The 14,455-nt window shown below is 39.3% G+C and overlaps 1 protein-coding gene across 1 annotated transcript in view; it reads left to right on the forward strand.

Annotated features, from left to right (window-relative positions):
• Positions 1 to 13,808, forward strand: part of LOC140467284 (peptidase inhibitor 16-like) — a 33,424-nt gene extending 19,616 nt beyond the window's left edge. Inside the window, exons 3-6 of the mRNA XM_072563543.1 lie at positions 2,312 to 2,421; positions 2,727 to 2,815; positions 5,195 to 5,608; positions 8,115 to 13,808. Of these exons, the coding sequence (XP_072419644.1) occupies positions 2,312 to 2,421; positions 2,727 to 2,815; positions 5,195 to 5,608; positions 8,115 to 8,203 (702 nt within the window). The 3' untranslated portion in view covers positions 8,204 to 13,808. The remainder of the gene's footprint in view (positions 1 to 2,311; positions 2,422 to 2,726; positions 2,816 to 5,194; positions 5,609 to 8,114) is intronic.
• The last annotated feature ends 647 nt before the right edge of the window (positions 13,809 to 14,455 follow it).

The raw sequence follows: 14,455 nt of genomic DNA on the forward strand, positions 1-14,455 counted from the left end.
TTCACTTGGCTGTCTGAGTGATTTGTGATGCAGAGTGATGCCAACCGAGCATGTTCCATCCCTGTACTGGATGAGGTTACCATGTAGGTCTCATGCTCATAACCTTGTCTCTCACCTGATGACCCTCATGTTTAATTCACTACTAGTCATCTCTGTCTAATAGGTGTGCAGGCGGTGGTGACTTTCACTTTCCATCTAACCCATGAAATTTATCTTAATGTTCATTACGATGGGCTATTTAACAGTGTGGCTTGACTGTGGTGAGAACTACCAGGCAAATCCAGGGTTAATTATTGTAGCTGTACTTGCATATTTGAATTCGATTTAGAAAACCTATTAGTCTTGATCATTTAATTTTACTGCATTATATTTAAAATTAATTGTTGTAACTGCATTTGACACCAAGAAGCTTCTAAAATTTACAGAATTACAGAAGTGTTACAGTACGGAAAGAGGCTATTGGGCCTATGAAATCTGTGTTGGGTCTCTGAACATTTTAACGTAAGGTTAACTAAGAGTCAACCACATTTAACTTAGTGCTATGTGTCATTTGTATTAAAATATTCATTCAATGGCCTCTGAATGCCTCCGTTAAATCTGCCTCTACGACAATCCTAAGCACTATATTTCATTCCTTAACTACTGACAAGTTTAAGAGTATTTATTTCTCATCTCATGTTTGCTTCTTGGTTCTAAACTTGTTTATGTGTGGTAACAGTCATCCTCTAACTGTCTTACAGTCAAAAACCGAGGATATTGTAATGGAGAGCACAAATATGGCTTCCTATTTAAATATATACTTTGGTTCTGCCTTCACAAAAGAGGGCTCATATAATATCACAAAAATGTTGGGGAACATAGGGTCTGGTGATTGGGAGGAACTGAGTGAAATCAGTCTTAGTTGGGAAATAGTATTGAGGAAATTGATAGCCAATATATCCCAAGGGCTCAATAATCTGCACTCCAGTGTACTTAAGAAAGTGGCCCTAAGAATAGTGGATGCATTGGAGATCATCTTTTACAATTTCTTGTGCACCAGTCACTGAAAGTCAGAATGCAGTTGCAGCAGGAAGTGAAGGAGGCAAACGTAGTGTCACAGCAAGATGATTCAAAAACAGTAGCAGGAACATCTTGCTGTAATTATACAGGGCATTGGTGAGATCATAGTTCTTAGGACTAAAGTAATCCCAAAGGGTATGGTGAGAATGCAGGAACATGGATACTGAGTTGGATAATCAGTTATGACCACACTGAATGATAAAACAGGTTTCAAGGGCTAAATGACCTCCTCCTGCTTCTATTTTCTATGTCTCTGCCCCTCATGATCTTGAAAAGTTCTATCAAATCTCCTTGTAACCTTCTCCTTTCCAAGGAAAACAGGTTGAACTTCTCTAGTCTTTCCTCATAACTGAAGTATCTAATCCCTGGGATCCATTCTCATTAACCTGTTCTGTATTTTGTCCAATTCATTTACATCCTTCCCATAGTCTGGCCTTCCAGAACTACACATAGTACTCCAGACGAAGTCTAACCAATATCTTACACAACTTCATCATAGTCTTCCCACTCTTGTACTCTGTGCCTCTATTTATAAAGCCTTGAATGCTTTATATACCTATCCTGCCACCTTTAATGACTGTACAGATACACTAGGTCCTCCTGCTTCTGCACATCCTTTAGAAAAGTATGTTTTGTTTTCATTATTCTTCCATTTTCTTTATACCAGAATGCATCACCACATACCGGTCCACATTTTAACTTTATCTTCCACCTATCCTCCTACTCCACCTATGTGCCTATGATCTGTGAAGTTCTACACTTCTTCTTAATTTGCAACTCTCTCAAGTTTTTGAAATTGTCTCTTCTACACCAGGATCTAAATCATTTGTGTAAATATATATTATCAGGAGAAGAAAGGGTCCCAATCCCTGTGAAACTCCATTAAAAACCTTCTTGCAGCCTGAAAAATACCTATTAACTATCACTGTCTGTTCCCTATCTCTCAGGCACATTGCTATTGATTTATCCGGGACCTCTCACTTCTCTCACAAGTCTGCTGTGTGGCGCTGTGTTGAATGTGTTTTGGAATCACATCAACGGCTTTCCCTTCATCAATCCTCTTCCTTACCTCACTAAAATATCTCCAAGTTAGTTAGACACAATATTATCTTAATAAATTCATGTTGGTTGTTTTAAATAAATCCACATCTTTCATGCAATTATTAATTCTACCACGGAAAATTGTTTCTCATTAGTTCACATTGCTCATATTTTGATTTCTTTAAAATCAGTGATTAAATGATGTTTGCAGCTTGTTTGGGCAGACAGTGATAAAGTGGGCTGTAGTAGTCACATGTGTGAAGAAGTCCAAGGCCTGAATCATAAAAACCTGTCTCTTCTGGTCTGCAACTATCTCCCTCCGTAAGTATAAATTTTTACAAAACCATTTCTAGTTCTTCCAAGTTAAAGTATGACATAGGGGTGTTTTTATTTTGCACTAGACACTGCTTACTTATAGTTAAATCCCATAAAGTAAACTAATGCTATGACACTGTAATTTTTAAATACTATTAATTATTTTGGTCTTTTGTGATGTCATATTTAAATAGTTGTACAGCCCTGATGTGATAAAAGTCAAGTCTCTTTCTTTGATATTTGCCTATGTAACATTTTTTATCAAAGAATTTATGAGTCAACTCAAACTGTATTTATATTTGTATTTCTAGAGGCAATGTAATTGGAGAAAAACCATATAAGAAAGGAATACCTTGCAGTGAATGCCCAGATGGAACTAAGTGCACTGATATGCTTTGTAGTGAGTATCTAGTTATATACAGGAATTGGAACAGGAATATACCACTCAACTCTCCAGATGTGATCTCACTAAGGGCCTGTAGAGTTGGAGGAAAAGTTCCTTACGTTTATGTTTCATTCCACTTTAACTAAATCACAATATTTCATTCGCTTCCTAATCAATTGCTGTACCTGCATACTAATTTCTTTGTGATTTTCATAGACTCATCGATATTAACAGAAGATCATTCAGACCATCGTGTCCACACCAGCCAACAAAAATCTGGCTAAACTAATCCTATTTTCTAGCTTTAGACCCGTGGCTCTGAAGGCTATGGCAACGCAAGTGAACCGTTCAATACTATTTAAATGTGATGAGAGTTTTTAATTCAACCATTCTTACAGGCTGTGAGTTCCAGACTCGTATCACAGTTACAGGAGTAGTCCCCTGAAAATACCTCAGCTACTTCAGCTCCAGCCTTGCTTCCATCATCTTCTCCAAATGCAACCAACATTTGTTTGGCAACTGTCTTTTCATATTTTATGCTTTACTCCCTTGAGCCCTGCCAGGATACAACTCCTGTCCTAGTTCCCACTATTGTCAACCAGCCCTGATATCATTCCACCAAGACCAATCTGAAAATCTACATGATACCTGTTTATTGAAAATGGACAGAAGTCTTTTCTGTTCATGACTTTTAGCTGTGTTATACTCCTGAAGCCCTGAGAGATTGCTCCAGGTATAAATTAAAATCAATTTCTCAATTATCATTTACAATATCTCAATTTTCTCAACAGTCAACATAATATGCATGGGATGAATTAATCAACATGGCTTCATCAAAGCACTTCTCAAACTGGCAGCCAGTGCCATCATAAAAGACAAGGACAAATGGCACATGGAACACAATTACGTTCAAGTTTCCCTCTACATTACACAGCAGCATGACTTTCAAATATGTTGTCATTGCTCTTTGTCACTAGGGCAAAATTCAGGAACTCTATGCTTATTAAAACTTTGGTAATACCTTTACCACAGATACAATGGTTTAGGAAGACAATTCATCACCACCTCCTCGGGCAGTTAGGGATAGTCAGTGAATGCTGCCATTGCTAGAGTCACCTATATTCTATAAATGAATTAAACAACAAACTAGAGAAACTCAGCTGTTCTGTGAGCATCTGTAGAGAAAAAAAAGCAGGGAATGATAGACAAGATGCCAGTTTCAAATCAATTTCATTATTTGTATATCGATTGGATAGACCATCCCAAGTTGCCAAGAGAAGATGGATAGAGTTTGGGTCTTCTTGAACTGCTGCAAATATTGTGGTAATGGTATGTGATTTTGGGCATGAACTTTAAGTTGATGCTGTTTCCATGGCATTGCTGCCCTGTCATTGTTGGTAGCTGCAAAGGTGAGAGAGGTACCATTGAAAAAACTCTGGTAAGTTACAAAGCAAACTGTAGATAATACTTATTCCAGCTGCAGTGCCTTTGAGGTGAAACAAGTAGGTGTTGAATACAATAGCAGGCAAACTAATAAAGTGAGATATTAAGTCTTGGATAGTGGGATGTTTCTTGAATGTTACGCTAATACCAGTTCATTTCTTACCAAACTTCATATTGTAATAGTAAAAGGCACAAGAGGAAATCAAAAATCCCGGAATTGAGCACTGCAGTTCACATTCTGTTAAATAGTTATCCCAAGACATTGAGTCATAGAGTTGATGGGGGACTTGAGATGGTAATATGGTTGAAATTCAAAGGACAATGGCTGGCTTCTCTATTTGAGATGGTCATTATTATGAAAAACACCCACGTTTTGCAAATTTTATCTATGACTTGCCCATAGAAGCCCTGATGTCTTCCAAAGGCGGCCATGACTATTTCATAGTTGGAAAGTTATAAATAGAATGAAACACTGTGAATCATCAGGAGGCAGCACCAATTCTATGCACCAAGTATTTGTCAATGACTCTAATGAATCTTTGGATTTGGGCTGAGCTCATTTTCCTGAGGAATTCATTCGTTGATGTGTCAGAGCTGTGAACATTTGTCTCTGAAAGCCAAAACCAGTTTGTGTTTTGCCAAGCATGGCTCTAGCCATTGGAAGACATTCACTTTGACCACCATTGATTCCACTTTTGCTAGGGCTGTTTTATGTAATACTTGATCAAATGTTGCCGGATGAGAAGTGCAGAATTTATACCCACACCAACTTTCAGCTCTAATACATAAAGTAAAAGACATGAAAGACAATCGGATCAATTAATCATATCTCGTGAAATGTGACTTTCAAAAAAAATCGTGAAATTTTAGTTTGAGCATTAAAAGTATATATTCTTCTTAACAAATGATTTTAGTTCAACTCAGAAGTTGTTTTTAAAATTTATTTTACAGCATCTATACTAGAGCCAGAACCAGAACCAGTCACAGAGGCAAAGCCTAAAATGGAGGCAGAGGCAAAGCCACAGCCAATCACAGAGTCAGAGGCAAAACTGGAGCCAATCACTGAGTCACATACAAAACCACAGCCAGTCACAGAGTCAGAGGCAAAAGTGGAGCCAATCACAAAGTCACAAACAAAACTGCAGCCAATCACAGAGTCAGAGACCAAACTAGAGCCAACCCCAGAGTTAGAGACTAAACTGGAGCCAAAAGTAAAGCCAGGGACAACTCTGGAGCCAAAAGTAAAGCCAGGGACAACTTTGGAGCCTCATACAGAGGAAAAGACCATACCAGATCTAAAGAATGACCCAGAGATGAAATGGACAGTGATACTCCAAGACCCAAATTTTCCGCCTCATTCAAAATGTAAGAAATTATTCTTGATCTGATGATCGAGTCATCTTTGTCATTTTTACAGGCACCTTCTCATCCATTTGCTTTCTCGCAGATTCATAGTCATGCTCTCTGACATGGAGTCTTCTTTCCTGCTGCAAATGTCTTGCATTTATTCTGGATAAAAATGAATTCCCTCTTTTACGTGATTGTGAGCCAGAATATCCAAACTGAAATTTAAGCTTTTATTTAATAATTCACTTGTTCATTTTAAAATTATTTTCCCCAGTAATACCTCATTGGAAAATGTAGGTTTTAAATAACAAAGGAATAAGTTTTTAAAATGAATTTGAATTTTATTTGGAGAAATAGTAGAAATAAAGATTGAGCAGTCAGAGTCAGGATTTGAATACCTATTTCCATCAAAGTGCTCATTTGGAGGTGAGTTCTTTTTAATATATAGCAAGATTGTAAAATTAATTTTGCATACTCATTTCCTTAGTCTGTATTTTTTCATGATGTGGAAGAATTGATGTTGGACTGGGGTGAACAAAGTTAAAACTCACAACAGCAGGTTATAGTCCAACAGGCTCATTTGGGCACTCGCTTTCGGAGGTACCCAATGAAGGAGCAGCGCTCTGAAAGTTGTGCTTCCAAATAAACCTATTGGACTATACCCTGCTGTTTGATTTGTTTAACTGTATTTTTGCAACAACAGTCATTTTATCATTTCAGTTTTATGTTTCTTTTTTGTTCCTCTTTTGTCTATGATCATCTTTCTTTCCCTTATTTTTCTCTCTCCTCCTTACACACTTTATGTCTTCTTATTACTCTAGAATTCCCACTAAGAATTAAATACTAATGGAAGAAGTAATCAATTGTCTAATTCTATTAGGCAGGTTTGACTATGATCTTGTGATTTTATTTCAGCCTTTGTTATGTAAGGAACTTACCATTCTCATCCTATCTTGCATCAATTATTCAGTAATGATGAAGCATCATCAATGGTGGAAATCTGCCATTGTGTTAAAGCATTGTTCTGACACACAAAAAAATGACCATTCTATGTAAATTAAGAGACCGTGAGTGGAACCATGAACTTTTATGGTGAATACAATGGGTTATAGCAGGTTTGTCACCAATTGTACTTGTGTGTAATTTGCCTTTCCCTGACTTCAGTAGCAGAGAATATCAGGAGGTCAACCAATCTCCTGCTGCCTGTTTTGTGTTCTTGCAGCTGCTGAAAGATCAATTTTAAACAATCTTTTTTAAGACAAATTATGATCTTCAATACACTAACTACAGATGTAGAAGTCCCACATTATCAATTAGAATTGTCATAGTCATAAATCCCTGATATGAACTTATACTTTAAAACTATGGTTGTGATAGTGAAGATTAAAATTGCTAGCAGCTTCACAATATCTTCTTGGCCCGGCTCTCTGGCATTCACTCCGCAAAGCCTGAAGATGACTACTAGTCCTCCTTACCCCACATCTTGTTCATTTAAAACTCTCGAAGTACATTACCTTGATTCAGTTTGAGGCTATTATATTTTATTGATATTCCCATCAAATCTCTGCATTTTTTATTTGTTGTGGTTTTCACCAGCAAAACCACGAGATAAACTGAAGCCATTCTGCCAGCTTCTAAATCCAATTGGACTTTTTTACAGAAATTGTTCATGTATGATAATGGCAAGAGACTCATTTATTACCCATCCTTGGTTGCCCTTCAGAAGGTAGCATTGAGCCTTCTTGTTGAATCACTACATTCCACGTGAGAAAGTTGGTTCCAACATGCTGTTGAGTGAGGAGCTACGGGTTACAAGTGTCTCAGATTATTTCTTCATGTTAATGCCATAAAAGAAATGAAATTTATTATTCAGTAGGTACAGAAAATCTGTAGTTCTCTTGCCTTTTTTCTCTTTTGCTTTTTTTTTGTTTTTTGTGCTCTTCAGTCTACAGATTTTTTTTTCTCTATCTGTGCCTCTACAATTCTGTACCTAATGGCTTTTTGCACCTAGCATTCTGATTTGAAGCACCAACAAAATAGACTGCCTAAAACTGTATAATCAAAATTGTGCAGTCACTATACTAAAACGTTTAATGGAGTGAATCATAAACCCTGTTACTTAACTATTAAATAATCTAGTAATTACTTTTTAAGCTTCAAACATGTAATTCTTTACAGGAGTTTTATGGATTTTGCACTTTGAAAGTTGTTGATTTCCTGTATACTGTCTGTTCTGAGCATTACAAAGTCAAGATAATCTGACTTCAAATGACAAAACAAATTAAATTTATGAAGGAATGCCAAAATCAACTCGCATAGGAAAAGACAGGCAGAAGCACCATCAAGTGGAATGTTTCCTGCCATTGATAAATAAGGGAGTGTCAGTTTATCCAACACAATATTGTACATTTATATTAAAGGAAAACTGTACAAGTTATGCTCCATATCTTTACTGGTAAATGAATTATTATATTGTTTTAAAGCTTGAATCCTGAACTTACATCTTGAATTTTATTTTCAACAGGTGAACAAGTAAACACTGGGAATTTGACACTCTCCTCGTGTATTCTGACATTCATCATGTTATTGGTTTTGTATTTTGCACCAATCTAGTGTCAATGACCTTACTTCCAGTAAGATTTCCTGAGGCTCCCCCAGGGGAACACCATCCTGGTAAAAGTTTGCATTGGTGAATACATTGATTCTAAATATGCCAGCTATAACATTTTTCAAACTGAATTTAAAATTCTTTCCAACTTGTCTGATTTCCAAAATGTTTTAGCTTGATCAGTTTCATTACTGGGCCTTTAAAAAAATACTTGAATTAGTTTTAGGTTGTAACTTGATGCTCATGTTAATCTTACCATTGCTGATCGGGTAGCACACTTGTTAACTTGTGATCTAAGACCAAGTTTAAGAGCAACAGCTGAGATGAGCTTTAAATCCAATGGAAAACCAGAAGATATAGTGAAACCATATTTTTGTTTTTTTCTGCTGCTTCTTGTTCTTCATCTAAAAAAAGCAATGGAGTTAGCCTTTTAAAAATATATCAAATTCTCATTAAAGTCTTTAATGGTCTTAGTAATATTGTTGGGAACCTATGCGACATCAGAAACTAAGCATCCACTTTATCAATCACCATCAGGAACTTAATTTACTGTTGTATTAAACAGGACTGATACTTCGGTTAGCTGAGCAGTGCTCAGTTCAAGGATTCTTTAAAAAATGAGCAGCTCAATACTTTCATGTTTTGCTTTGCTGTATATTTCACTCTCCCTTGAGCAAAACCATCACTACCAGTTTATGGTTGTTCAAGTAAATTGTTAAAGCAGCAGCAACAAATTATATTTCTGTGGTGTTTCTAACTCAGTTAAAATGCCTTTCAATCTTTCCTTACCTATGCCAAGTTCTTCTCCAGTCTTGTATCACTTTCCATGCAGTGCATGCACTTGGCAGGGCACACATTCAAACTGCAATTAGAAGGGAAAGACTTGCCACCCTTGCATCTTCTTGGGTTGTGTTCATGAATACAGTGTTTTGTTGAGTTAAGTGACAATTGCTACAGTTTTAACAGCTTTGGATAGTAACATCTGAAATTGTGACCTGGTGAACTGTGTCCTTTCTGAATACCCTCGCAAAGCTTATCTTCGTTATTAACAGGCAGGCAGACAGATACGGCATGTGGATTGTTCATGTCCATTATGTCTCATATTTTATTCAGTGCAACTTCAGCCATGAAATATTACGTTTTAGGGCAAAATCCTAGTTTATAATGAATGTGCCCTATAACTGTGTTTTCAAGATAAGTGCCCAAGAAAACAAACCATAGATAGCAAATTGCAATACTAAATTAAAATATTTCTTTCATTCAAGCGTTCACTTGCTCACAAAGATTTTCGTTCAATAAGAACAATGACATTCCTGGAACTGATTTCCAGGGGTATTTATTTCACTGTTGCATAAAATCGGCATCTTAATGAAGCAAAGACATGAAAACTATGCAACCATCGCAGCACAATGTACAAAGCATTGCAAGGCAGTTAAGAAATGAATGACTGGCATCCTTTCAGTTCTGTCACAGCCCATATGTGTATTGCTGTACTGACGCACAATGCGACAGAATCCACTGTTCAAATGAAGAAAATGGCAGGATGAATACCTCAATTGAAAGAAAAGTGAACAACAAAATCAATTTTCTAGTGTTAGTATCTTCGATCTTGGTAGATACAGACAGGAAAATATAGACTTTATCACTGGAAATGTGATCAGGAGCACAAAGGGATTTTCAAAAATCTTGAACTGGAATCCTGATTTCGGTGGTTAAAAGGTGCAGCCTGTGTCTTAACAGATGCCTTAAGCCAACAAGAATGGCAAGGCATCCATTTATAAAATGTAGCCCAAATGATTGCAAAGTTGCAGAAAATTATATCTGAATTCTGTTCAGTTTGACTCTTGTAATCTCATCAAGTATTTTAAATGAATTGTTGCTATCATAGAGTCATAGAGATGTACAGCACAGAAACAGACCCTTCGGTCCAACTTGTCCATGCCGACCAGATATCCCAACCCAATCTAGCCCCACCTACCAGCACCCGGTCCATATCCCTCCAAACCCTTCCTATTCATATACCCACCTGGGTGCCTTTTAAATGTTGCAATTGTACCAGCCTCCACCACTTCCTCTGGCAGCTCATTCCATACGCGTACTACCCTCTGTGTGAAATCGTTACCTCTCCGATCTCTTTTATATCTTTCTACTCTCAGCCTAAACCTATGCCCTCTAGTTCTGGACTCTCCCACCCCAGGGAAGAGACTTCGTGTATTTATCCAATCCATGCCCCTTATGCTTTTATAAACCTCGAAAACATCAGCCCTCAGTCTCCGATGCTCCAGGGAAAACAGACCCAGCCTGTTCAGCCTCTCCCTATAGCTCAAATCCTCTAACCCTGGCAACATCCTTGTAAATCTTTTCTGAACTCTTTAAAGTTTCACAACATCCTACCGATAGGAAGGAGACCAGATTTGCATGCAATATTCCAAAAGTGGCTGAACCAATGTCTTGTACAGCCTCAACATGACCTCCCAACTCCTATACTCAATACTCTGACCAATAAAAGAAAGCATACCAAACGCTTTCTTCACTATCCTATCTACCTGCGACTCCACTTTCAAGGACCGATGAACCTTAGGACCTTACCATTAAGTGTGTAAGTCCTGTTAAGAATTGCTTTCCCAAAATGCAGCACCTCACATTTATCTAAATTAAATTCCATCTGCCACTTGTCAGCCCACTGGCCCATCAGAACAAGATCCCATTGTAATCTGAGATAACCGCCTTCTCTGTCCACTATGCCTCGAATTTTGGTGTCATAGAATAGAATAGAAAAATACAGCGCAGTACAGGCCCTTCAGCCCTCGATGTTGCGCCAACCGAAGCCTACCTAACCTACACTAGCCCAATAACCTCCATATGCTTGTCCAATGCCCGCTTAAATGACCATAAAGAGGGAGAGTCCACCACTGCTACTGGCAGGGCATTCCATGAACTCACAACCCGCTGAGTAAAAAATCTACCCCTAACATTTGTCCTATACCTACCACCCCTTAATTTAAAGCTGTGTCCCCTAGTAACAGCTGACTTCATTAGCGGAAAAAGGTTCTCACTGTCAACCCTATCTAAACCCGTAATCATCTTTTACACCTCTATCAAATCTCCCCTAAACCTTCTTTTCTCCAATGAGAAAAGCCCCAAGTGCCTCAGCCTTTCCTCATACGATCTTCCTACCATGCCAGGCAACATCCTGGTAAACCTCCTCTGCACTCGTTCAAATGCCTCCACATCCTTCCTATAATATGGCGACCAAAACTGCACACAGTACTCCAGATGAGGCCGCACCAGAGTCTTATACAACTGCAACATGACCTCAGGACTCCGGAACTCAATTCCTCTACCAATAAAGCCCAGTACACCATATGCCTTCTTCACAGCACTATTTACCTGGGTGGCAACTTTCAAAGATCTGTGTACATGGACACCAAGATCCCTCTGCTCATCCACACTACCAAGTAGTCTACCATTAACCCAGTAATCCATCTTCTTGTTACTCCTACCAAAGTGAATGACTTCACACTTAGCTACATTGAATTCCATTTGCCACCTTACTGCCCAGCTCTGTGACTTATCTATATCCCGCTGTAACCTGCCACATCCTTCTTCGATGTCCACAACTCCACCGACTTTCGTGTCATCTGCAAACTTGCTCACCCAGCCTTCAAGCCCCTCCTCCAGGTCATTTATAAAAATGACAAACAGCAAAGGTCCCAAAACAGATCCTTGTGGAACACCGCTAGTAACTGCGCTCCAAGATGAACCTATACCATCAACTACTACCCTCTGTCTCCTTCCAGCCAGCCAATTCCTAATCCAAACCTCTAATGCACCCTCAATGCCATACCTCCGTAGTTTTTGCATTAGCCTGCCATGGGGTACCTTATCGAACGCCTTGCTAAAATCCATATGCACCACATCTACTGCTTTACCCTCGTCCACTTCCTTGGTCACCTTCTCAAAGAATTCAATAAAGTTTATGAGGCACGACCTGCCCTTCACAAAGCCATGCTGACTATCCTTGATCACCTTATTCCTATCCAGATGTTCATAAATCCTATCCCTTACAATTCTCTCTAAGACTTTGCCCACAACAGAAGTGAGACTCACTGGCCAATAGTTACTCGGGCTATCCCTGCTCCCCTTCTTGAACAAGGGGACCACATTCGCTATCCTCCAGTCTTCTGGCACTATTCCCGTAGACAACGATGACATAAAAATCAAGGCCAATGGCTCCGCAATCTCCTCCCTAGCTTCCCAGAGGATCCTAGGATAAATGCCATCAGGCCCAGGGGACTTATCTATTTTCATCCTTTCCAGAATTTCCAACACCTCTTCCCTACATACCTCAAAGCCGTCCATTCTAATTAATTGTGACTCAGTATTCACATCGGCAACAATGTCCTGTTCCTGAGTGAATACTGACAAAAAGTATTGATTTAGTGTCTCACCAATCTCCTCCGCCTCCACACATAACTTCCCACTACTATCCTTGACTGGACCGATACCTACCTAGTCATCCTTTTCTTCCTGACATACCTATAGAAAGCCTTTGGGTTTTCCCTAATCCTACCAACTAAGGACTTTTCATGTCCCCTTCTCGCTGCTCTTAGCTCTCTCTTTAGATCCTTCCTGGCTACCTTATAACTCTCAATCTCCCCAACTGAACCTTCACGCCTCATCTTTACATAGGCCGCCCTCTTCCCTTTCACAAGGGATTCCAATTCCATGTTAAACCACGGCTCCCTCACAAGACCCTTTGCTCCCTGCCTGACTGGTACATACTTATCAAGGACACCCATTAGCTGTTCCTTGAACAATCTCCACATATCATTTGTGTTCTTCCCTTGAAGCCTACTTTTCCAATCCACGCATCCTAAGGCATGCCTCACCGCATCATAATTTCCCTGCCCCCAGCTATAACTGTTGCCCTGCAGTGCACACTTATCCCTCTCCATCACTAGAGTAAAAGTCACCGAGTTGTGGTCACTGCCCCCGAAGTGCTCACCTACCTCCAAGTCTAACACCTGGCCTGGTTCATTACCTAGAACCAAATCCAGTATAGCCTCACCTCTTGTTGGCCTGTCTACATATTGTGTCAGGAAACCCTCCTGCACACATTGGACAAACACCGACCCATCTAACGAACTCGAGCTATAGCTTTCCCAGTCAATATCTGGGAAGTTAAAGTTCCCCATATCAACCACCCTGTAAACTTGCTAACTATACCTCTTATGCTCACATCCAGATCATTTATATAAATGACAAAAAGTAGTGGATCCAGCACCGATCCTTGTGACACTCCACTGGTCACAGGGCTCCAGTCTGAAAGACAACCGTCCACCACCACCCTCTGTCTTCTACCTTTAAGCCAGTTCTGTATCCATATGGCTAGTTCTCCCTGTATTCCGTGAGATCTAACCTTGCAACCAGTCTCCCATGGGGAACCTTGTCGAACACATTGCAGAAGTCCATGTAGATCAAGTCCATGCTCATAGTATAAAATGATTGTAGATAACTGTCTGTTTACTTTTATTCTGTATTACAGTCTTGGTATTTTGTGCTTTGGTCTAAAAATGTGGAAAATAGATCAAAAATAAAACATCTGTATACATGTGCAAAGAGAAGTGTCTAACTTGCTTTCAATTAGCCATGCCATCAGGAATCTATCCGATCTGTGAATGGACAGCACAGTTGCTCAGTGATTCGTACTCTTGCCTCACAGCGCCAGCAGCCTGGGTTCGATTCCCGCCTCAATTGACTGTGTGGAGTTTACACATTCTCCCCATGTTTACGTGGGTTTCCTCTGGGTGCTCCGGTTTCCTCCCACAATCCAAAGATGTGCAGGTCAGGTGAATTGGCCATGCTAAATTGCCCATAGTGTTAGGTGCATTAGTCAGGGGTAAGTATAAGGTAGGGGATGGGTCTTTGTGGGTTACTCTTCTGAGGGTCACCGTGGACTTGTTGGGCCAAAGGGCCTGTTTCCATACTGTCAGGAATCTAATCTAAAACTGCATCCAGAAATCTGATACAAAAGCAAAAATTGCTGGAGAAACTCAGCAGGTCTGGCAGTATCTATTGGAAGAAAGCAGAGTTAATATTTTGAACTTAATTAACAGCTAGGAAAAGATCATAATCATTGTGATGCCAAAGAGGAGTCAGGGGGGTGGGGTTGTGGAGGTGACCTGTAAGATGGAGGTGAAGCCCAGACAGAGATATGAAAGTGATAGGTAAGCAAAGAGATAATGGATAGAAGG

This window comes from Chiloscyllium punctatum, chromosome 45, assembly GCF_047496795.1.
Source record: "Chiloscyllium punctatum isolate Juve2018m chromosome 45, sChiPun1.3, whole genome shotgun sequence".
In the NCBI taxonomy this organism is placed as follows: domain Eukaryota; kingdom Metazoa; phylum Chordata; class Chondrichthyes; order Orectolobiformes; family Hemiscylliidae; genus Chiloscyllium; species Chiloscyllium punctatum.